The sequence below is a fragment of the Hyperoodon ampullatus genome (assembly GCF_949752795.1).
Source record: "Hyperoodon ampullatus genome assembly, chromosome: 10".
NCBI classification, from domain to species: Eukaryota; Metazoa; Chordata; class Mammalia; order Artiodactyla; family Ziphiidae; genus Hyperoodon; species Hyperoodon ampullatus.
The window spans coordinates 68,632,525-68,657,670 of record NC_136923.1 but is presented as its reverse complement, the minus strand read 5'-3'; the positions used below and the strand labels follow the sequence as shown (position 1 = coordinate 68,657,670).

Here is a 25,146-nt window from a genome sequence, read left to right as displayed (position 1 = left end):
TCAGAGCCGCTGCCACTGGTGCACCGAGAGTGTCTTTACTGTGCTCAACACGGTAGCTGGGTTCTTTCCCAAGGTGTGTTCCACGGAACACTGGTTCCCTGGCATGGGTTTTGGGAAACTGCCCACTCTGAGCCCCTCTCAGAGAGTCCCCATGGCCTTCAGGGTATTCAAGGCTTTGATTAGTCCTGTGGCAAAGAGACTATTTTGACTTGGTTCATCCCAATGTTTTCTAAGCTTTTTGACCATGGGGTCAGGGTGTGTGTGTGTGTGTTTAGCCAGAACACTATCACCAAACAGAACATGTCGTCTTGGGAATTTCAGTAGAGACAATCTCCCTGGTTCCGAGGCCAACACAAAAGCCTGACGCTTTTTCCCAGGAAGCCAGAGGAGGTCATGGAGTTGGGGAACTTCTCAGAGGGGATGGGGTAGGAGAGGTGAAGACCTCCAGTTGGCTCTGGAGAGAAGGAAGGGGCCTCAAAAGGGGCCCCTGCCCCTGCCGCATCAGGAAGAGAAACCACAGAGAAGAAAGGAGGGCATTCAGAAATTCACAGGCCCAGACTCACGGCTCCATTTTGACTTTACTTCATGATATTCCTTTATTGGGCTGAGAGGTGTGTGTGGGACAGAGCTGGGGGAGGACAGGCAGAGAAGGGAGAGGCAACTGAAGGGTCCCCCTGGGCCATGAGCCCCTACCCAGGCAGCCCATTCAATCCCCAGGCCTTACCCCAGGATTGAGGACCCCAGGAATGATCAGCCCCCAGATCATTCCTCTACCCACTTCTCTGCCTTTAGAAGTCCCTTTACCACTCTCACTTCAAATGCCCCTGAATTAATAAAAATAAGATTATAATAATAATAGTAATGACCAACACTCATATGTACTTACTAAGTACCAAGCATTATTCTAAGCACTTTATATGTATTAAGAAAGTTTATCTTCATAACAACACAAGAAGGTACTATCATGATCCTATTTTCCAGATGAGAAAACTGAGGCATAGAGAGGTCAAGGGACTTGTTCAAGTCATACTACTAGAAAGTAATGGAGCCTATAGTTATCCATCTGAGCCCCAAGGTGGAATGGGAACAGCGACCTAGTTGCCATTTAATTGCTGTGTCACCTTTGCTGGGCTACGCCTGCCCTCTCTAGATCTTAGTCTCCCAACTGGTAAAATGGAGGGGATGGGATCTATGTCATAGGGGTCTTCCCATCTCTCTTGAATCTCAGCTCTCCCATCAGCCTAACCTCTCAGACCCCCGCCAGACCCCATAGGCTTCCTGGGGCCCTGTCATGTCCAGGCTGGATTCTCTCTATCGCCACACCAGCCCCTCCCACATCCCTGGGATGCCTGGCTGCCACTGGTCTGCAGAAGAGGTCCCTGAGCCTTGCCTGGAAGGGGCAAGAGAGGTAGAAGCAGAGGATGGGGCTGACAGCACAGTTGGAGTAGGCCAGGATGGTGCAGAGGCTGGATGCCACAAAAGCCACCAGTATGGCAGGCAGGTCACCCACAGCTGCCATAGAGCCTAGCACAGAGCAGGGTCCCCGCATCCGCATGAAGACCACCAGCATTACAAGGATGAGCCCTGTGTTCTCCCGGTGCTTCCAGATGTTCTACCCCCTGGGGCTACGGGTATGTTTCCATAGGAGCCAGCCCAGGTGGCTGAAAGAGCAGCCCAGCCCCATCATGCAAGGCAGGAAGGCCAGGGATCCCAGCAGGGTAAAGTAGCAGGTCTGAGCAGGGTTCAGGAGCAAGAGGCAGGCCTGGGCCTCCTCCTCCACGACCACTCGCTGGAACAGCCAGTTGGGTAGCGATGCAGTGAGGCCCAGGACCCACGTGGCCCCACAGAGAAGCAGGCGGGTACCCAGGCCAGACGGGAGGGCCACGTCAGGCCAGGCCACTGCCACATGGCACAGAAGAGCCATGGCCACAATGCCATAGAAGGTGCAGAACATGGTGGTGTCATTGGCAGCCTGGCTGATGGTGCAGATGGTGGGGGCCAGCCACCAGTCCTGCCACAGGAAGCTCAGCAGGAGCACGGGCACCACGCCGGCCAGGAAGAGCAGGTCAGACAGTGTGATGCTCGCTGTGAGGCTGTTGGTCAAGGTGAGGAGTGGGTGGGGGGCGCCCGGACCCCGGCCCACCACCAGCAGCATCGGCCCATTGGCCAGCAGCCCCACCTGGGGATGAGGCCACAGACCCCGGCAAAGAGGAGTCGGAGCAGTCGCTCAGGTGTAGCTGTGAGCCCAGCGGTGGACATGGTGTTGGCCTCCGTTCTCCCGCTCTGGACACACAAGGACAGGATAGAAACCTGCCCGAGGGCTGCCTCCCTCTTTCCCTGTTGAGCCCCCTCCTTTCACAGACCCCTGCACACAGTGGGTGCCCTTGGCATGCACCAGCCCCTTTAGACCTCACAACAACCTGATGGCATGGGCTCCATCAGTTCCCTGGGTTCAAATCCTGACTCTGCTCCTTGGGAGCTCCATGATCTCGGGCAAATTACCTCATGTTTCTCTACCTCAGTTTCCTCAACTGTAAGGAAACGAGGAAATAAAGAAAACAAAACAGGTGTCAACAGTAACTGTCACTAAAGGATGAGATTCAGGTAATTTTCATTTTCTTCCTTTTAATTTCTGTATTTCTAAAATTTCTGCAGGGAGTACAAATTGAATCTGATAAACATTATTTACATATTTAGCATATATATTTATTGTAGTATATATATTTAGTATATATATTTATTTATTGTGTATACATATATATATTTTTTTAACAAAACCTTGCCCTGCCTGTGAAATGAGCAAGTTTTTTTTATATATCTTTATTGAAGTATAATTGCTTTACAAAAATGAGCAAGTTTTAATTTGAAGTTCAAGTGGGAAAATGAATGTGCAAGTGCTTTGAGAAGGTATAAAGCCCCAACCAGTGGTTCCCAAGCATGTCTACACATTGGGATCAGTTGAGGAGTTTCAAAAATACTAATACATGGGTCACACCCCCAAAGACCCGATTTGATTGATTTGGGCTTTGGCAGTTTTGAAAGACCAGCTTGGGAACCACTGCCTCTACGGTCATGCTATTCGGGTTACCTGGCGGGGGGCGGGGGGAAGTGCTGCACCCCAGCTGTCAGATCTTCCTCCTCACCCCTACTCCATCCCACATGCTGAGGACATGGGGAGCCCCCAAATGAGAGAACTCAGGCTGGGAGATGGGGTCAAGGCATCCCAGAGTTGGCTCAGGGGCTGATGTCGCCATCCCCTTTTCTCCTACACCGGGGGTGGAGGCTGGAAAGCCCCTCTGGTAGTTGGCTTAGAGCCAGGGCTGGGGGTCCCCTAGGTCCCTCCTGCAGAGCCCTGCCTGGAGGACTTGCTTGGTCTCTGGGGCCCAACGGCAGCCACTTGCCTGAAAACAGCTGAGAAGAGATCGGAGGGGGGTCTCTATAAATTCTGCCACCAACGCCCCAGATCTCAGACTCCATTTCCAGGGGCTGCAGGGGAAGGACACTGTTCCTGAGCCACTCTCTAGGCATTTGTCATTGCTTTTTTTATTTCTTCTACATGGCCCAGGCTTGCCTGCTAATAATCTGAAATATGATTGGAGAGGAGGGGAGGGAAAGGAGAAGGCTCGAAGGACATTGCCCCTGCTCTGTCTAAGCATCCATACCTTCCTATAAGAAGCTCTATAACTTCAGGGTTAAGCTTATGGGGCACTGGAGCCTGGGGTTAAAGCCTTGCTCAACCACTTGCTTAGCTATGTAACTGTGGGCAATCTACTCAATCTTCTATGCTTAACTTTCCTTATCTGTAAAATGGGGATAATAACAGGCCCCATCTCAAAGGGTTGATGTGAGGATTAAACGAGGTAATACAAGCTAAGTGCTCAGAACAGTGCCTGGCACATAGTAGGTGCTTGGTAAATGATGGCTATTGTTCTGATCCTGCCCACCCTCAGTTCCAAAAAGCTCTCTTCTCTGACACCCCTGCCCAGGCTCCATCTTATCCCCCTGCCCTCCCCTTCTCACTCCACACCCTGAGACCCATCAACCTAGTCCCACCCTCCATTTCTTAATCAGCCTCAAGCTAAGTTATGACCAGAGCCCCCTTGGCTGATGTGCCCTGAGAACTCACCACTTGCCTGGAAGTTCACTCTGAAGTCTACCTTGAGTCCCTCCTGCTGCTCTCCTCACCTGCCTTGTGCTGCTCTGAGGTTCCCAGGCCCTGCTTGGTGACTTGGAGCCCTTTGACACCAGGAAAGTCTAGCGCCCCCTCCGCAGCTGTACTCTGCACAGAAGCTGGATCCAGCCAGAGAAAGCCAGGAGAGGCCTCTGGGCAGTTGTGCAGTCTCTTCTAGCACCCCACCTCCAAGGAACTTGAGCTAGCTGCCTGAGGCGGGATCAGAGCTGAGATGGGAGGGGCAGGCGGAGAGGCCATTTCTATACTGGATCCCCCAAAGAATAAGGGCTCTATCCACTCTACTGGCTCCCCCAGGAATCACACCCTGCCTACCTGCCTCATTAACTCACTGGCCCATAGGACAGAGATGTTGGTGCCTGCCAGATCCCCAGATCCCTGAGAGAGAGCCATTAGCAACAGTAGGACCTGCCCCCCACTCTCAGCCAGAGCCAGGCATCATTTACTCCAGCTCACCTCTCCCTCTCTGTCTGTCTCTGTCTTTCTCTGTCTTTCTCTGAGCCTACTACAGCCTAGAACCTGCTCAGAACAGGAGGAGGCTTGTGGGCTGACAGGATCCAGGAAGGGAGAAGACATTGGAGCTAAGAAAGAATCAGTGAGCAGGACCAGTAAGAGAAATGGCTGGATCACAGGAATCATTCTGCATTTACTAGTCTAGAGATTGAATGGGATCCATTAAGGGCATCTGATCTAACCCTCTGGTGGCTTCTGATACCTGAATCTTCCCCACCTCACCTCTTTGCCAAGTGTTACCTGGCTTTGGCTTTTAGTGACAGAGAGCTCAAAGTCTTTTAGAACTGAGCAGAGGGATAGGGGCCAAGAGCGGAGACTCTGATTAAATTGATTGGAGGTCTCTTTCCTCTATCTCATGCCCTCCTCTTTCTCCTTCATTCTCTCTCTTACCCTCTGCCTCCGGAACTGTATTTGCTTGTCTCTCTATGCAACTGAGGTTTCCTCTGATTCAGCTGAGGAAGTCACCAGTACCCGAATGATTACAAAGTACCAAACTCAGCACCCTGCCCACACTGGACCGCAGTACCTGGTGAGCATTATTTTGGTTAACGGTAAGATGAGACAGTCGACATTTACAGCAAACACAGATGACAGGAGATAGTCCAACACCAAGAGGCTGTCTAAGACTCTCAAAGCAAGCTCCCTAAGGGCACTGAAATTCCCAGCCCCAGGCTATAATGTGCAGCCACCTTTCAGGAGGCAAATGTTGTGCAATTCTGGGAACTCTCACAAATGCTCCAAAGAGGGACCCTTGAATAATCTGAATCCAGTTTCCCCTGCTGCTCCCCAGGCTCCACCAGCCACACCCCAGCTGCGCCTCAAGTGTATCCGGAGATTGACACCTCAAGGCAGAGGGCTGCACCAGGGGCACCATGGCGTGGGGGCAGGAGTGGGATCCCCAAATGTGGCCCCTTAGAGGCACATCTTGGGGAAAGAGAGTGGGGTTGGGGCTCAGGGAGACGGGGGATGGAGCACATCAGGGGCCATCAGAACATCGCTCTTCCCCAGGAATAGGATTCTGCTTGAAAGAACACCATGCTTGCAAACAGATACAGTGAGTGTGACAAGGTTCACGGGCTTTGCCAGGCATGGAACAGTGGGGCTGCTTTAATAAACAGTGTACTTTGTGATTAACAGGCCATATCAATTTGTAATCAGCACCAAAGCAAGCTCTTTGAAAAGTTTCTCTCCCACCCCTCCACACTTGCTCTTATATCTGACTACACAAGCAATACCCAGTCATTATAGAAGATCTGAAAATACAAATACATATAAGAAGGAAAACACCCTCACACATTTACCCTGTAATTTTACCACCCAGAGATGTTTTGCCAATATTGTGGTGTATTTTCCTTAAGTCACTTTTCTAGACTTTTCTTTCTTTAAAGAGTTTTAACCTCCCCCACCCTGCCCCCACCACCAGCCTTATTACTCAGAAAAGTCCTTTGGAGTACAAAGGGCAGCATTAGTGCAGCCACTCCCCTGGGATCCAAGTTCTGACCCAGGGAGGATTTTCCTGAACTTCCAAGCTGGCTGTCTCTGTCATTGCTGTGTCCAGGCAGGTGGGACAGGAACCGAGGAACAGGAAACCCAGGGAGGTGGCCCGCCTACCCTGGCCAGGCCAGGTGCTCAGGAGCAGCAGCCAGCTCTCTTGGGTGGCCTCTTGGGGGCCACCTCCACCAGTGAGCCCTTCAGGCGGTCTTCTTGCATCTTGAGTGACCTGCGTGAAGATGCCTGGGAATCATTCCTCTCTCTCACCTCCCAGGGGCAGCAGGGAGGGGCCCAGGGGTGCACCTGGGGGGCTGCCCCCCCGAGCTTCCTCTCTCCCAGCTGCTCTGCCCCTGTCCTGCGTTCCACATGGCACCAGAAAAATGGGGCCACGGAGACTTCGGCTTCCTGTCTCTTTTCTGGCATTCTCTGTAGCCTACTGCGTGCCAGGCGCAAGGGACTCTGATATGACAATGAAGCCATCATGTCCTTGCCTTGAGTAGTGAGAGAGACAGAGAGGGGAAGGGGCGATCAGGACCCAGGAATGGGGAGGCACACAGAGGGACTTCACACCAGGTCCTGGAGGGATTTAGGGAACAAGGAGGCAGAGATGGAGCTGAGACTGAGCAGTGGACAAGGGTTCACTAGCAGAAAAGAAGGAGGGGTGTGTTCTAGGCAGAGGGCAAAAGCTCAGTGTCGAGAGAGAGCTTGGGGGTTGGGGAAGCAAAGCTCCTTCGTTCATTCATTTATTCACAATATATTTACTGTGTGCCTGGCGCTGTCCTAAATCACAGAGCCTAAGGACTAAATGGCCAGAAAGAAGCCTTGGAGGCAGCAGGGATTCAGGGCTCTGCCGGCCAGGAAGCCACATTCAGGAACTTAGGCTTTTATCCTAAAGCAAAGGGAAGCCACTGAGCAGTTTCCTGTCGGAGGGATCTGGTGTGATCAGGTTTGAAGTTTAGCAAGCTCCCTCGAGCTGCTTTGTCAGAGAAGGGGCCCAGAGATCATCTGGTCTAATACCCCTCCCCCCTCACTCACTTCATTCATTTATTGAACACCTAGTATGTGCCAGGCCCCAGGGGGAGGGGCTGAACAAAACAGACATGACTCTGCCCTCCTGGAGCTACAGCCTGGTAGGGAAGGCAGGCAGCAAAAAGAAAACTGTAACTACAGTTTGTCAAGAGGGGCTTTTTTGTTTTTTTTTCAAGAAGGGCTTTGAAGGACACAGAGAAGGTAATCCAGAATAGCGGTGGGAGGGGTTGTGGTCAGGGAGGGTCCCTCTGAGCGGCTGAAGCTTGGCGGGGTGGTGGGCGCGGGCGGGGAGATGGCACTGGAGCCAATACAGGCCACTGAGAGGCATTTGGATTTTACTCTAAGAGCACTGCATTATTATTACTATTTTTTTTTTTGCCACACTGCTTGGCTTGTGGGATTTTAGTTCCCCAACCAGGGATCAAACCCGGCCCCTCGGCCACTGCACCAAGGCTCAGAGAGGGGACGGGAGACTTCCCAGAGGTGATGCAGCTAACAGGACTGGTAGCATTGGAGTGAGGAGACTCCGGGCAGTGTTCTCTCTCCTTCCCCAGACTTCTGAGCCCTGTACTTTCACAGGTGCTTCCTCGGAATGGGCCTTCCCCTCCCACATGAGTCAGCTGAAGGCTGTCCAGAGATTCTGGGTGAGGAGCAGCAGGGCGGCACTCACCGGGCCAGGTTCACCACAGGCTCCAGGATGTTGTGACCCAGGGCAGCGCTGCACTCTCCAAAGGAGACCCCCAGTTCCTGCAGCCAGACAGATATGGGTACAGGTGCCATGGGGGAGACCACTGAGAGTCTAGGTGGCAGTGCCCACCACCAAAGACCTGATCATCAGACAGAGTCCCACCCACTACACCCTCAGGCAACCCCAACAGGTGAGGCAGCCCATCTCCGTCTCCTTGTGGCCCATGGTCCCCAGCCTTGCCCCTCTGCCCACTGTCTCTCCACCCTGGCTGGACAAGGTATCAAAGATGCCACCTAGAAAACTCCACAGCATTCAGAGTGACAGTGGGAAGACTGTGTCCCAACTTGGAGATGTGTCCTTGGGGACATTTTTAAGTCATTAGTTATATGTATTTTTAATTTCAAAAATATTTAATTGGGGGAAATATTTGAAAATGTAGCATAAAAAAGTAGAAATACAAAATATAAAACACTCCTGTTAGTGTTTGAATATATATTTCCATTGTGTTTTATATAACCCTTTTATTGGGGGTTGAGGGGGGTGGGCTAAATGTCGTTATACTTTAGGTTAAACCATATGAAAGTGCTGTTTTGATAGACACCAAACAGTCAAATATCAGCAATCTCATATGATTCAACCTAACCTATACCCGGAGATGCAGCTGCTTTTCTGACTTCACATTATATTGTAAGCATTTCCTCCACACCCTTAGATATCTTTTAGAACAGGATTCTTAATGGCAAATGCTAGCCTCTCACATGAAGCTCCACAAATTAACCACCAAAGGTTTGCTCTTATAAATAACACTGTAAAGAATATCCTCATACAAATGTTCAAGTATACATAATACACAGGTATCCGGTACGTCATTCTCTTAAGAACTATTATTTCTGACTCTTTCCTTAGGATAAATTGCTAGAGGAGGAATTACTGTGTCAAGGAGATGAGCTACTACTTTTAAGAGGAAAAAGTTCCCACCAACCAGGAGTCACAATGATGACCTCATGATCAGGAGAAATGAGAGAAGAAACAGGAAGGAAATACGATATGGAAATGCCAAGAGGGGTGGTGTCAGAGGTAGGGCAGGGAGCGAGTCTTTGTTCCACCTTTATTATTCTCCAGATTTTCTGGAATGTAGTTCAGTTCTATTCATAAATAAATAGTATCCACTGTCCCCTGTCTGGTGACAGGGCTTTTGATGCAATCTTCCCAGGGAAGAATTTGGGTCTTAAGATAGAATAAATTAGAAGGAATGTTATGTTAATTAGAGACCAGAGATAAAATTAAGATTTGATTGGGAATTTTAAGTGAAGCTTAAAAAGATTTTTTTTTTTTTTTTTTTGCGGTACGCGGACCTCTCACTGTCGTGGCCTCTCCTGTTGCGGAGCACAGGCTCCGGACGCGCAGACTCAGCGGCCATGGCTCATGGGCCCAGCCGCTCCGCGGCATGTGGGATCTTCCCAGACCAGGGCACGAACCCGTGTCCCCTGCATTGGCAGGCGGACTCTCAACCACTGCGCCACCAGGGAAGCCCTTAAAAAGATTTTGACTCTGAAGATATTTTTAGGTAGGTAGGGACACTGTGGGGATTTGCTAATTCAACAGTGAGGTTCAATGTCATGCCCACTGTTACCTTCTCATGTTTGGGTCTTAGGCCCCGGGTGGGTGGGAGGCTGTCAGTCTTTGATGGGGCAAGGGCAGGAATGGATCCTCCTCTGTGGTATCGGCTAGGTTGACCTATTCATTACCCTCCAGGGAGGGGTCTGCCCAACCCAGGCTGGGGGAGGGGCTGATGCCCAGGTACTCACCTGGGCCAGTTGCTGCCCAGCCTCGGTGGACACTTGCCGATCCTCCTCACAGTCTGTCTTGTTTCCCAAGAGAAGGACGACCACGCTGTCAGACACTGCATCCTGTACACAGAACATGTTCCCTCAGCAACACATGTTGAGCGCCTGCTGTGTGCCAGGTCCTGGGTAGATTTAGCCATGCTCTCCAGGAAGCTGACTGTGTGCCACTTCCCTCCACACATGCCCACCTTTCCATATCACACCCACTCCACACTCTTCCCACCTCTGACACTTTCCCTTCCATCTGCAGTGAACCTCTCTGCCTGCAAACATGTCACCCACTTTCCAAGGCCAACCTCAAAGTCACCTCCCCCAGGAAGCCTTCCTAGATTGCTCCTGTCCATGCCCCTCTTTCCTGCCTGTGTTGAACAGCCCAGCATTTGACTACACAGGCTGGTTTGGCTCATCTCCTAATTGTTTCATGGATAATAATAATAGCCTCTGTTTACTGAGAGTTTACTGTATACCAGGTGCTGTGCTGAAAGCAGTTATATCAGTTAATCCTCACAACTGCTCTATGAGAAAAGTTGGGAAATTGAAGTTCAGAGAGTTTAAGTCACTTGTCCAAGGTCACAGAGTTGGGATGGGATAGTTGGGATACAAACCCAGGTCTTATCAGAACCCAGAACCCAGCTCCCCTCATGTATCACCTTATCCTGCTTCTCTTGCATCTCTTCAACTAGACTAGAAACTTCTAGGGAGAAGACAACATGTCTTTCTTCATACCCCTCTTCTGTGCTAGCACATACTGCAGAATTTTAGCATGTATACATACAGCAAGTAAGTACGTGGGGGAAAGAACTAGAGATGTGTGAACGGAGGAATGATCACCTAGAGTGGCACTAGACTTGCATAATCCCCAGGTGTTAAGAAGACATCACAGAGCTTCTGTATATAGGAAAAAAATGGTCATAGGATAAAGGAAAGAGTTTGTTTTGGAGCCCGTACTATGTGGTTGTAGTTTCTTTGTACTACTATGTTCCCAGCCCATCCAGCCACATACCCTCAGTAGATTATGTCACCCATATGTCTGCTGTGTCATTTGTAATCCTGGGAGAAAAGAAGGAGTGGGAAGAATACAAGTTCCCTCTTGACTCCACACACTGGGGCCAACCCCAGCAGCCATCAGCTCACCTGGAGACAGTCCAGCCAGTAGCGCACATGGGCAAAGCTCTCCTGGGAGGTGACGTCGTACATGAGCACCACTCCATCAGCCTTGCGGAGCAGCTGCCGCGTCACACTGTGGTACCTGCCCAGAGAGTCCGCATCAGGCCATGCCAGGTGGCCTAACCCTAAGCCCTGACCTCTCTAGGCCTCAGCCACTCCATCTGCTTCTAATTGCTTCCCAAAGAGAACGTGCATGTATTTTCCTTCTTACAGTGTGCGTATTGTTGAATAGGTAACAGTCCTCGTGGCTCAAATTTCAGAAGGTTCCAAAGGGCACCCCGTGAAAAGTCTCTCCCAGCCAACCCCACCCTCATCCTGCAGCCACCCCCAGAGGCAGCCAGAATTACCCATTTCTTTTTTTTTTTTTTTTTGATAGCAAGAAGTTTATTTTACCCATTTCTTAAATAGTTTCCCAGAGGTATTTTATATATATATTGATACATAAATGTATATGTACACACACACACATATACCCATATACATACTGTTTAAACAAATACAGTGTAAAACATTGTACCTATTAATATTCAGTATTCTGTACTTTGTTTTATCCACATAATAAAATGTCTTGAAGATATTTCCCTATTGGTACATAAAGAGGGTCCTCCATCTTTTTTGTGGCTTCATAATATTCTATTGTGTGGAGAGACTCTAATATATTTAACTGGTCCATTACTGATGGTGTTTAGGTTGTTTCCAATGTTTCATAATATAAACAGTGTTGCTATGAACAGTCTTGGTCCCTTTGATATTATAGTCATGTATGAGTTTATCAATAGAATGAATTTCTAGAAGTAGAACTTCTGGGTCACAGAAGATGTGCCTTTTCAGTTTTGATCACTACAGCTTAACCAGAAAGTGGAAAGCCAGCGTTTTCAGAAGGACAGGCGATTGGGTGGCTGTCCCCTGTTGGGATGGCCATCACAGGTGCCCCGCCATGCTGAGGAGAACTCTGGGTCTGCTGTCCTATCTCCTGCATGGGGACTGGACTCATCTCTCCATCCCTGACCTCCTGAATCATCAGAGGTAGAAGCTGCATTTGCACTTGGTTGCCTCTTAGCCCTTATTGGACTCCTCAGGGTCGGGGCTGCCCTCCACTCCTCTGCAGCCCAGGCTCAGCCACTAATGTCGACAGTGCCCGTTACCTCTCCTGGCCAGCTGTGTCCCAGAGCTGCAGCAAAAAGCACTTGTTGTCCACCAGCAGGTTTGTGACCCGAAAATCCACTCCTAGGACACACAGAGGAGAGTCAAGCTTACTTTTTTTTTTTTTTTGGCGGTACAGGGGCCTCTCACTGTTGTGGCCTCTCCCGTTGCGGAGCACAGGCTCCAGACGCGCAGGCTCAGCAGCCATGGCTCACGGGCCCAGCCGCTCCACGGCATGTGGGATCTTCCCGGACCGGGGCACGAACCCGTGTTCCCTGCATCGGCAGGTGGACTCCCAACCACTGCGCCACCAGGGAAGCCCAAGCTTACTTTTAAGTTACCATCCCGGACGTGCAGCTGCGGCCTGCCTGAATACATACCTGTCCCCAGTACCAGCCAGGGTGGGATGGGAACCTCCAGCTGCTGGGCTTCCCTTTTGCTCTCCAAATCCCATCCATACTTGAGGGCCCACATCCTCCAAGAAGCCTTCCCTAACCACGCAGCTCCCACTGCACTCTCGCCCTGAAAGTTGGCCAGCGTGAGGCACCTTGCATTATTTTTACCTCCATAAAAAAAAAATCTGTCTTCTCAACTGCACGGCAGTGTTTATTCCTCAGTCTACTCAGGAAAATCAGTTTTGTTAATTTTTTTTATAATACTTCTTGTTTCATTCCTAATTATTGCATGCATCTTCCCCCTTTACCCAGACAGCAGCCTGGGAGGGTGGAAGGAATGTTGGCTTCAAGGATGACCAGTTGGGCTGTGAGTTGTCCACCTTCTGCTGCTATACTGGCTGTGTGACCTCAGGCAAGTCACTTCACCTCTCTGAGCCTTCCTTCCTCATCTGCAAGGTGGCAACTTAAAAAGACCCACATCACTGGGTGGTTGGGAGGATTAAATGACTTATGTCCAAGGTTCAGCCTAATTTCTGGGGGATGCTTAGGAGGTGGTAATTTTTATTATCACTATGAATTCTCATCTCCCTGAGCCCCAGCTCCTCAAATTTCACAGACCCACCCTTCCCTGTGTAATGGTTCTAGACACCTCCTGTGCCTGGAAATATGGAAGTAATAGTGAAGTCCCAGGGAGGTTTGGAATCTTTGGGGAGCACCTTCCAGCCAACCTCCATTTCCCAGGGACACCAGGCCGGGTGGGGCTGATAGAGAGGGGCTGCTTTGTCCATGCTGAGCCCACTGCAGGGCTCAGACCAGCTCAGGAAAGGGGCATCTCCTCATATTATCCCTGAGCTGGTAAGACCTTCCTCAAGGTCTAGGTCTCTCATGACAGCCCCCAGAAGCACCTGCTGCTGTCTCTGGTGGTGACTGAAGCCACAGACCACTCCCACACCCATGCTCTCCACAAGAAGCTGGGAGAAGTGGCAGATGGGAGTCCTGACCTCAGCAAAATGCTGAAGCAAAAGTCTGTCTGTAGCATCCACTTCTTTTTTTTTTGGCCGCACCACGTGGCATACGGGATGCAGGATCTTAGTTCCCGACTAGGGATCGAACCCGTGTCCCCTGCAGTGGAAGCACAGAGTCTTAACCACTGGACCGCCAGGGAAGTCCCTCCATTTCTCCTTACTGCCCTCTTTCCTCCAGGTCTAAGGAAGCCCAGGGTCTGCAGGAACTTCTGAGATTATCCAATCCCACCCCCTGTGATGATATCCAGCCTCTGCTTAAATACCCACTGTGTGATCTATTGAGCAACCCTAACCCTAACTAAACCCTTGCATTTAGTAACTTTACACCTCCCTGCCCATCACCCTCCTCAATCCACCCATGTATCACCATACCCTCCCCCAAACATGTTACAACTTAACCACATAAACTGTTAGAAATATAATGTTTTCAGCTTCCCAAGGAATCTGCTATTTTACATGAACAACCCCAGGGAGAGGGCAAGGCTGAACCCATAAGAGGGTAAAACTTCTGGAGTGGGGGCGTGTGGTTTGAAGGCAGGTGGCCCTAGGTATGAACTTTGGGGCCCAGGTAGGGCAAGAAATTTAACTGGGTCTTCAATTCTCTGTTCTCCTCATCTGTAAAATAGGAGTAGATACGGAGAAGCCTCAAAAAAATGCACAATCAGCTATAATTTGATTGGCTCTGTCTCTGGTCCTCCACCAGCCCTGCTCTCAGATGGAGGCAGGTGAGAAAGCGGGGTGGGAATGGAGCAGGGTGAGGCTGAGTGGGGAAATGTTTATGGCTGAGGAAGCTGGAATCGTCCCCACTGATAGTTAAGCCAGACAGATGACAGCCACCAAGGGCACCAAACCACAGCTAGAAGTGGGACAGATTTGGATCACGCACCTGGATCTCAGGTCCTCCCAGCTGGCTAGCAGTGCATGCAAAGTTGCCTTGTCTTTTTACAGTTATGCAATCTGTATTTTTCTCTACTGAATTTTGTGGAAACTTCTTACCACATAATAATGGGAGAGGCTCAATCACAGGGAGGGCTGATGTAAGAAATAAGGCATGTATGCCTGGTGCACTGTAGGTGGTCAGTAACCAGTAGCTTAGGTGTTAAGGATGGTTGCCTTGCAGACCCTGTGACCCTGTTCAACATCAGACCAGGCCCCCTATGGGTCCCCTTTTCCTGACAAGTCTGCATTTTTAATTGGCTCCCCAGGTGAGGATTCTCAGGCAGAGAAAATTTCAAGAACTTATCCTTGGGGGCCTCTTTTACATAAAGTTTGAGAACTTTATCCACTGGTCTAGCACTGATCCCCATCAGCACGCACACTGATGGGACACAAAGATGTGGATCATTCCAACTTTGCTCCTAAACTGGCTGTTCCCACAAGCTCTTTTCTGTGGCTCTATGCAATGTTCAAGTGGCCACATATCCCAATATTTTTAGAGAGAGGAGGCTTTGTGCTATGGGACATTTCATTTGCAAAAGCCACTGAATTAGACATTATCAAAAATTTACTTATAATAATAACCATAAAAATAACTAATATTGAGCACTTAATACATGACAGATATTATTCCAAGAACTTGATATGTATTAACTGAACTAATTCTCACAGCCCCTCTATGAGGTCAGCACTACTGTTGCCCCCATTATGCTCAGAGGGGTTAAATAATTTGCTCAAGTTCATACCACTAGTAAGTGACAGAGCTGGGTTTTGAACTCAGGCACCTGTGTTCCTAACTTACCCCACTCTACAAATACATTCTGCATAAAATATTCAACTGGCCAAAGGCCACTTCCTGCCAGAGTCTAGCTGACTGGCCTAGGGTTGGTCTTGAGCAAATTCAAGCAGCAAGGACCCTGCGGTGGCCTGCCCAGGGGCCACATGGGTGGAGACCTGCTTGTTTTCACCATCAGCCAGTGCTGGCAGCTAAATTGCAGGGTGCTTTGTTGATGTGGCACATTATTAGCTAATCAGATCAATGCAGAAAAAGCACATTACCTGCAATTAGAGATGATTAGTAAAATAGCCAGATTATGCCCATGTAAAATAACGTCTAATGCAGGGCCTGTGGTGAGGGCAGAACCTACAGCTTCCTCAGGGATGGCTTGCTTTGGGCCTGTTCCAGCTCTTCAGCCTGGTCCCCCAGGTCTCCCCTCCCTCCCCTGTCACCCTCCCCAGGGGGCCCTTACCCACAGTAGCTGTCAGCCCAGTGGCGAAGGTGTTCTGGTGCAGCAGGTGCAGGAAGGATGTTTTGCCCACATTCGAGTCTCCCAGGAAGATGACGTGGAAGGCGTAATCAGGATTGGCCAAAGGCTCACTGGCCGTGCGGTCCCCTGGGGATGGGGTCAGCCCAATGCCTCCAGAGTCCATTCCTGGATCTTCAGGCCTGTTCTCTGCCCTTGGCTCCCTGGATTGAGGGGGCCCTGGTTCTTCTTCTGCGTGAGTGGTTGTAGGTTGGGGCCTGGGCTGGGCTTCCAGCTCAGCCCTGGTGGGGAGGGTTTGTGTGGGCTCCTGGGGCCCTGCTGCATCCCCAGGCTGAGCCCCGGTGTGGGGAGAGCCCCTTGAAGGTGATGGTTTTTCAGGAGCTGGGGCTTGTGCCTCAGCCTGAGCCTGTGCTCTGTCAGGTGGGAGAGGAGCAGGTGGGGAATTGTGCTGGGGGAGTTCCGAGTGCCCAGTTTTCAGGCCATGAGCCTCAACAGACAGCTCTGACCTGAAATCCTGCCCTCCTTGGTCCCCTGCTTTCCTTTCGTCAGCCCTGGGCTCCTCTTCCAGACTCTGGTGGGGTAGGGCAGGCAGCCCTTCAGACCCAAGGACCTGGCTGTGAGCTGCCTGTAGTCCCCCAGGACGGCCCTCCTGTGCATCTGGGCTCAGCTTGCCCTGCTCCAATCCATCTGTGGGAGCCTGACCCACAGGCTCCAGGTCCTGGGAGGGCTCATCCAGCCCTGCCGTGAGGGCTCCAGCTCCTGAGGACCCCAGCCCTGGCTCAGAGCCAGTGGCATGTGGGTCCTGATGGAGGGCCTCTCTCTGCCTGTGTGGCTTGGCTGGGACAGGCCCAGGCCCGGGGCCCTCGTCATCTGGGTATGAGGCCTGGAACTGTTCACTGGGCCCAGCTGGGGCCTGGGGAGGGGGAGAGGTCACATGAGGAGGGGCCCCATCCTCCAAAGGAATGAGCACTTTGAGCACAGCTGCCATCAGGCCCCCTGACTCCCCAGCTGGAGCCCCTGGAAGCCCCCAGTGGAAGTGGACCCCAGGGCTAGGCCCTGACTCCTCCTTAGGTTCCAGGGTGGGGGGCTCTCCAGTCAGCTCTGGGCTGATGTCCTGCCCCTCTGGGTTCACTCCTTTCTCTTCCTCAGTCCCGGAAGGCACCCCAGGGGGGCTTCCTAGAGACCCATCTGGATCTGAAGGTGGCTCCTGACCAAAGAGAAAAGCACGCGGCTCCAGGATGGAGATCTGCCTGACTACTCGGGGTGTCTGAGGGCCTGAGGAGGCTCTCGGAGCTGGGGGTGGGCCCCTGGAGAGCTGCAGGGCACTGTGGAGGGTGCTGCTGAAGCTGCTGAGGAGCTGGTCCCAGTCATCGCTGTCCCCAGTCAGTCCGGGCAGGGGAGCCTCCTCAGAGGAGACTGAGGCCTTCTCCTCACCTGCTCTGGGGACACTAGAAAGGGTGCAGGAAGCTAAGGTCAGGGGAGGGGCGGGTAGAGGTCACACCAACCCTGTCGGCATCCATCACCATTGGGTGCGCACCTCACCACTAGGCCTTCCTCCCAGTCTTTCCTTTGGCAGTGCTTCTGTCCTGGCACACACTCCCTACCCTTCCCCACCTCTAATCCTGATCATCCTCCCAGGCCTATATGGAGCCTCACCTCCTCCAGGAAGCCTTCCCTACCATTCTGGCCCATCCCACTCCTCTGACCTGTAACGAGTAGAGTGGGTGCTGTACCCGCCAAGGATCCAGCACTGCACTAGCCTGTGTGTGTGCGTGTCTGTGTGTGTGTGTGTGTGTGTGAATCCCAGTTGTGTGATTCATATGTCATGTGTGTCTGGGCACATGACTTTCCCCTGTCTGTCTCCTTGTCTGAGAAATGGGCATGATAATTCCAGCCTGGCAGGGCTGTTGTGAGGTTTAAGGAGGGAGTCTGTGTGCTCTGGGCACTGAGCAGAGCCTCGGAGAACTCAGAGCCGCCCTCCCCTCTTCCAGGAAGCCCCTGGTCTCCAGCCCAGCCCAGGGGTGGCAGCTACTTGCCTCGGTTCCTCCTCCATCTGCCAGGACACACGGCCCTTGGTGGCGTTCAGGTGCCCCCTGGTCACCTGCAGCTGCCCCCGCACCTCTTCCAGCCTCCCAGCCAGGTCACGCTGGGCCTCCCGAAGCTGCTGGTTCTCCGAGCTGGCCTCCTGGTGTGTGCTGCTGAGGCGGTGGAGCTGGGCCTCCAGCTGCAGGAGGTGGAGGGTGAGGAGGAGGGAAGCCCAGGTGCCCTTCAGGGGAACAAACAGCCTCCCAAGGCCACTGTGGGGCACAGACTCCAGGCTCCTGGAGACCCAGCTTAAAACATAGGATTGGGGCAGGGGGCGGTTGTTACCCCCTCACTGGCCTAATTAGTTCCATTATCTCCCACCCGGGAGAGACATTGGAATTTGGGGGATGGGGAAGAGAGAGGGAACTATGTAAGAAACACAAACTGCCAGCACCACAAGGGCCTGAAGCATACATGGGATCACACCCTCCTCTGCTCAACGTTCTGCAATGGCTGCTCATCTCTGAGCGCATCTGGTCTGCAAGGAGCTCCTGATCCAACAGCAGGTCACAAGACTGGGAGATGGAGAGCTTCTTGACCATGCCAAATGGAAGGCAAAGGCCTCACAATAGCCTCCAAGGCCCTGCACAGTCTCCCCCCACCCCCCCTCTGTTACATCTCTGACCTTCTCTCCCACTACCACACCCCCCCACCTGCTCCCTCAGTCTGTTCCAGCCCACAAGTCTCTTTGCTGGTCCTTGAACATTCACAGCACATCATACCCACCTCAGGACCTTTGCACTTGCTATTCCCTCTGCCTGGACTGCTCTTCCCCCAGATGCCACATGGTCCACTCCTCACCGCCTTCAGGTCTTTCCTCCAAAGTCATCATCTTAGTGAGGCCTTCCTTGACTCCCCTATAAAAACCCTTCTGTCCCCCTGCCCTGCTTTACTTTATTCTCCTTAACACTTTCACTATCTAATATGTTATAGATTTTACTTGCTTATTTAGTTTACCATCTCTCTCTCTGACTAGACAATAACTCCATGAACAGGAGTTATTTGTGTCTATTATGTTCCTCAGAACCTAGAACAGTGCCTGGCACATAGTGGGTGCACCATAAATAGTTGTTGGCTGAAGGAATGAATAGCCTTGGGGGGAGAGGCCTCACATCCACAGGGGACAGGACAAAATGGTCCCATGTGGAAAGTCTAACCTCTTCCCTCGGTAGAAGGGGCCCGCCTCAGTTTCCAAGGAGCAGCTACTGCAGAGGCACCTGGGAAATCAACCCATGTCAGGTGTGTGAGACCAGGTAGCAGGACCAGCCAAGGCAACGGTGGGGAAGACTCTGGGAACCTGGTCCAGTGCTGAAGAAATGCAGGTTGCCCTGGTTACAACAGACGGTGATTTTACTAAGGTAAAAGGTCTGGAAGTTGAGGAGGGAAGAGACAATAGGGCAGGGTCTCAGACCCAAAGGCTTAGCACAATGCCAACTGGAAGTGACTATAGGTTACGAGACATGAGGTGTTGGGGTAGCAGGTATTCTGACCAGGAAGCTAGGTCAGGTTCAGCGACAGTAACAACTGTGATATGTAAAGCACCTACTACCAGCCAGGCACCATCTTAGGCCCTCAAATATAGTATCTTTAATCATCACAGCAGCCTTCTAAGGCAAAACTTCTGATCTCCATTTCTCTAATAAGGAAACCAGGGGTCAGAGAGGTTAAAAACCTGCCCAAGGTCACTCAGCTGACAATGGAGATGAAAGTTGAACACCACCCTATCACCAAGCTTCTCCAACGTTGAGACTTTGTATTCGCCCAGTGCTTTCCTGTTTCAAAATGCTTTCCCATTTATTACCTCATTTGACACTACTAGCTGGGGAGATGCAGTAGATGTGGCTATTCCCATTTTACAGATGGAGAAACTAAGGCCAAGACAAGCAAAATTATTTCCTCGGATCTGCATGTTTTTTAATTGGAACAGCAGGAATTTGAACTTGGACCTTCTGACTCATGTCCCAGTACTTCCACTGCACTACCCGGCCTCATCTCAGAAAAAGGCCAGAGACATCGCTTTCCTAGGGGCCAGCTCTGATGCAGGGGCCCAACGAGCCCAGAGAACCCTCAGGAGATGGGTGTCAGGGTCTGTGAATCTTCAGAAACTGGGCTCCCGGGGAAACCCGTCACTCACCTCCTTCTGGCCCTCAGTCAGGCGTTGCACCGCTCGTTCCTTGGCCTCCAGTACCTCCTGCATCTGGGAGCTGAGGGCCAGGCCCCGGGAGTCGCTCTGGGGAGCAGAAAGGTCTCAGCCCCTGTATTGCCGAATCTAAGACCCAGCTGGACTGGGCTGGCCCTCCCCACACTTCACCTCCACCCAGGCCTAGGGTGCAGGGTCCAGGATGTCTCAACAAGGAGGGGTCTAGGACAGCTACCCTGGCTCAGGCCATAGGAGACAGAAACCCAGAGAGCAGAAGGAGCGGCTCCGGGTGGCACGCGAGACCTGGCAGAGGTGAGCAGGGGGCCCAGGCTCAACATTCCCCACCCCACCTCTCTGAGGAATACGAGCTCAGGGATATGAGAAGATCTACTCCCAGCAGCCTCCTGCTGCCCCACACTGGCCAGTGGCCGGCCCGCTGCTTGGCCCGCAGGGGAGTTCAGGGCCGGGGGAGAGGTTGGCTGTCGCGGAGAGCCTACCTCAGCCTGCAGCTGCTGCTTCTCCTGCCGGATTTGCTGCTCCATCTCCTCATAGAGCTGCTGGACCTCGTGATGGTGGTCAGAGTCCCGCCTGGAAGGGGTGGGGGGCGGGGCCAGGCAGCCCATCAGCACCCCGGGACTCTTCTGCTGGCAGAGGTGGTCTGGGCCGGGGTTTGCAGTCTATGCTACTGTCCACCTCACTCTGCCAGTGGTCACTGACCCCCGTTGCCCTGAGAACAGTCGTCCCAGTAACAGCTCCTGACATATATGCCCTTGATAATGATCATCTGGTCCCATCATGCCGACTCCCATAACCATCATCAAGATGTTGGTTCCTGTGGCCCTGTCTCATAGTCCCCAAAGCCCCATCACTCTGTCCCCACTTCCCGCTGTTGCTGTCCTCCTACCCCCATAACTCAGAATCCCTGGCAAGGCTGTGCCCATGCCAACCCCAGGATCACCACATGCATTGTAATCTATGTGAGTGGTGCCCTGGAGTTAGGTGCCGCAGTGGCCCTGCACCAAGACACACTGACCATTCCCTCTTTGGCTGAAGGCCTAACTCTGTCCTCCCCAGTAGGTTCCCTTAGTCACCCCTTCTTCCAGTTCAGTTCTGCCCGTCCGGCTCCCAATCCCTGCAGTGGACGCCTGGCCTCCATTCTTTGGAGCTGAGAGAATTCAATTAAGATTCAACTAAAATGTAAAGAGCACCCACTGTGTGCCAACACCCGGCCCCAACTCACTTCCTCAGGGTCAGCTCCAGAACCTCCTTGTCAGTCCGTGCTTCCTGCAGGCGACTGTTCATCTTGGCCAGAAAGCCCTCCAGGTTGCCTGCCAGCTGGGGCTCCTCCTGCTGCAGCTTCCTCCATAGCTGCCAGATTTCCGCCTGCCTGGGAGGAGAGGATAGCCAGAGATTAGACACGAGGCGGGACCAGGAGCAGGGGAAGCCCCACTCCTCGGTTTTAATGGCAACACTCCAAGAGACTTGGGCACCTGGGCCACGAAAATCTATTTACACCCTACAAGGTGAAGCTCAAATGCCACCTCCCCCAGGAACCTTTCCCAGTTGTGCCCTTTCCCTTTGTGAATCCCCACACTTTGTCTCTCTATGGTGTGGTGATTAATTGTGGGGTGGGGGAAGTTGGGAGTCCGATGGCCCAGGGCTTCCATCTGTCTTCTCTCTTCTCACACTCTAGCTGTGTGACCTTTAGCAAGTCCCATGCCCTCTCTGAACTTATTTGTAAAACGGCCACTGGAGAATGAGACACACCCAGTGAAACCACTGGCTTGGGGTCTGGCACACAGTTGGCACTCAATAAATGCTGCTTTCACATGGATTTAACTAAGTCATGAAGACAGATGCCTGAGGGCTGAGCCCAGGCCAAAGCTGCCAAGTGGGTAAATCACCCCACCACACCTGTCCTGCCAGGCTGCACCCCAATCCCACCCTGCCTGCCCCACAACAGCTGCCCCACCCTCTGAGAGCTTGTCCTCACAGAGCCCTGCGGGGCGGGAGAACCTGGGAGAACCTGGGCAGACAGGCGAGGGCGATTCCCTTGCTGGTTCTAACAGACCCAGTGGGACATGGCGGGTGTGAGAGGGGCATTTCTAGGCAGGAGCCCCTTCTCTAAGCATGAGTGAACGCCAAAAGCCCAGAGCCTGAGGCAGTCTCCAAGCTCTCCTGTCTCCAGTCCTGCCCAACTCAAAGCATCACCATGCCTGAAAAACATCTCCCATCATACCCCTGGAGGACCCTCTTTTTGGCACCCTCGGGGAGCTTTGTATTTTTAAGAATTGAGTCCCCTTAGGGAGCTGACCCTTCAACTCACTAATCCTTCTGAGGAGTGACCATGTAGGGCAGGACAGGGAGGGAGAGGGTGAGTGGGATGGACTCCTAGTGGGTAGGCTTTCTCCACATGTGGCTTCATTTAATCCCACAGCAGCTCTTATGCTCACTCTGTGGCCGGGGAAATAGAGGTCGGAGGTTAGGCTACTTGCCCACAGTCGCACAGCTAAAAAGTGGCTAAACCAGGATTTCTGCCCAGCTCTACCTGGTGGCTCCCACTTGAACTTGTGTCCAGGAGAGTCCTCACCCCCACTGACCAGCAGTAGCTCTCCCTGCACCCACAACCATGATGGCCTTACTCGGGAAGTGAGTGACTGGCTGCCAGTTGCTCCATGAAGGCAAAGAACGCCTCCTTCTCCTCAGCGTCGGCCTCCTCCTGCACTGGGAAGCTGGTGGCTACAGATCCTCGCTTGGAGGACTGTGGCCTCCTTCTGTGGAGCCTGTGGGTGCTTGGGCTAGAGCCAAAGATGTTCTCTGTGAGACAAAGGAGTGCAGAAGGGAGCAGAGTGGGGTTCGGCTCAGTCCCTTGACCTCCCACCTTGCCTTGCTCCAGTCATTGGGGAAATCATTATATCTGTGTCAGTCACATTTTACAGGGCCAGGGTCATACATTCCTCACATCAACCTTTGGAGTCTACTCAAGGTAGACACTGTGTCCCTGTTACAGATGAACATCTGAGGTCCAGAGAGGCCAAAAGACTTGCTGGAAGTCACACAGCAGCTCCACGGTGGCCAACACAGTCTTTACACTCAGTCAAGGGATATTTATTGAGCAGCTACTATGTGCTAGGGACAAGATTGGCCAAAATCCCTGCCCTGGTGGAGCTGACAGTCTATGAATGCTGAAAAGGACACATTTTGGGGGTTTTTTTTAAAAGTAGTTTGCCAAGTGAGCTAAAGGAATGAACAGGGTAATTTCCACTGAGAGACTAGACAGAGTCTACTTTAGAGGAGGTGGTCAGGAGTGTCCTGAGGAAGTGACACTGGAACTGAGATGTGACTAACAAGAAGGAACAAGCAATGTGGATTTCTAGGGAAGCATATTCCAGGCTGAGAGAACAGCACATGCAAAGGCCCTGAGGTAAGAGCCAGATTGGCATGCTGGATGAGGCGAGTGGTATTGAGTGAGCCCAAGAGATTGGAAGGGTCTGGATGGTGCTGGCCTGTAGACCCTGGGAAGGGGGTTGGATTTTGTTCCATAGACCTTGGGAAGTCCCCAGTATAGTGGGCACAATGGACACAGATGTGAAGATGGCCTCTTGGGGCCACATGGACAAAACGTTCCCTCTGCCCCACTCCCAATTCCAGACCCTCATTTCCCTTCCCTACTCCCAGTTTCTCAATCACCAGAACTGGAGCAACCACCTCCTGGGGCGGCCCCAACCTATAAATGCAGATTCCTGGCCTCCCTTCCTGTTGTCCCCCAAACTCTTGGACACTCAGCAGACCTGAGAACTCCAGATGGCTTTGCAGACTTTAAAAGCTGAACAGTGCTTTTCAGGGTCTCTGCAAGGACACCACTCCTTCCATTCCCTGGGCCAGAAGGTCTTCCCCCATCAAGCTCAGCAGGAATATTGTGCATCTCTGGCTTTGGTGTCTTTAGGTCCTTCTGGGCATGTCTTGAGAAGCTGGTGTTGGAGTAACCTTGGCCAGTGAAGGCTAAGGAAGGGCCAGGGAAGCCCCCACCCACTAAACATCACCCTCTGCTGCTCCCTGGGGCCTTGATTTCCTTTAACCAAAGCTAGAATGTGACCTTCTTCAGGCAGAAACAAGGCCTGTGGTCTCAAGAACAGGTGGTGCTTAACCTCTTGCTCAGGGAAAACCTTTGACTGGGGTGAAGACAAGGGAGTCATCAGAAAGCAAGCCTGGAGGCCTTTCTGGAGGAGAGGGATGCTCAGGGGAGCCGCCAGCCAATAAACTGCTCTCTCTGGTGGAAAGGAAGTCAAGTCTCCTGGGTTAGAGTCTTCAGGCTCAGCTCTGCCTTGAACCAACTGCCTTCCCACTCAGGCTAAGTGTTCTCATCTCCACAGAAATCTGTATCATCATCCATGCCCAGAACTGCCCTTGGGCATGTTATGAAGGTCCTGTGATTGGTAGGGAGTCCTGGGGTCTTTCCTGCCTGCCCAGCCTCGCCTCATGCTGGGCACACTCCCCAGAGGCCCTCCCAGGACAGACATACTGAGCCCAGAGCTGAATTCTTCAAGGGAGAGGCGTCCCTTCCGCTCCACATCCATCCAGTCAAAGATCATCCCCGGCTCCTCCTTGCTGCCCAGGAAGCTGAACTTGGCCACCTGCAAGGAAGAGGTAAGTTAAGTTGGGCGCTGTTCCCACTGGGGAGGGCTCTGGGTCACCCTCAGAAAAGGAGAGGGTGTTTGTCTGTAGCCATCTCCACTTCCCCTCTCCCCAGTTTTGGAGTCCCACCACCAACCTGACCTCAAGGCAGACCCTTGAGGCTCTTGGACCCTATCCAAGGCTGCCCTCTCAGCAGTACCTTGAACTTCATTCACACCTTTTCCCTTCCTCCATCCAACATCAAAACCTACCTGATCTGAGTCTCATCCCTTTAGGACTCTAATAAAGGACAGTAGCCAATTCTCCCCAGAATGTGTTTATCAGTCTTCAAAAATTATCTAAAACTATTCAATGATGCAGTATAACAGACTATGTTCTGCATTAAAATATTAATATCTAGTTTAAAATTTTAATTAGAACTTGGAGGACTTCCCTGGTGGTACAGTGGTTAGGAATCCGCCTGCCAATGCAGGGGACACGGGTTTGAGCCCTGGTCCAGGAGGATCCCACACGCCACGGAACAACTAAGCTCGTGAGCCACAAATACTGAGCCTGCACTCTAGAGCCCATGAGCCACAACTACTGAGCCCACGTACCA

The 25,146-nt window shown here is 52.1% G+C and overlaps 1 protein-coding gene across 1 annotated transcript in view; it reads right to left on the bottom strand.

Annotated features, from left to right (window-relative positions):
* Positions 1-6,331: 6,331 nt before the first annotated feature.
* RAB44 (RAB44, member RAS oncogene family) overlaps positions 6,332-25,146 on the bottom strand; it is a gene marked incomplete at both ends in the record, with an annotated part of 33,896 nt that continues 15,081 nt past the window's right edge. The window contains 12 exons of the mRNA XM_079713773.1: positions 6,332-6,422; positions 7,893-7,969; positions 9,719-9,820; positions 10,892-11,006; positions 12,070-12,151; positions 15,674-17,136; positions 17,725-17,912; positions 19,908-20,003; positions 20,411-20,501; positions 21,154-21,300; positions 22,556-22,730; positions 24,436-24,547. Of these exons, the coding sequence (XP_079569899.1) occupies positions 6,332-6,422; positions 7,893-7,969; positions 9,719-9,820; positions 10,892-11,006; positions 12,070-12,151; positions 15,674-17,136; positions 17,725-17,912; positions 19,908-20,003; positions 20,411-20,501; positions 21,154-21,300; positions 22,556-22,730; positions 24,436-24,547 (2,739 nt within the window). The remainder of the gene's footprint in view (positions 6,423-7,892; positions 7,970-9,718; positions 9,821-10,891; positions 11,007-12,069; positions 12,152-15,673; positions 17,137-17,724; positions 17,913-19,907; positions 20,004-20,410; positions 20,502-21,153; positions 21,301-22,555; positions 22,731-24,435; positions 24,548-25,146) is intronic.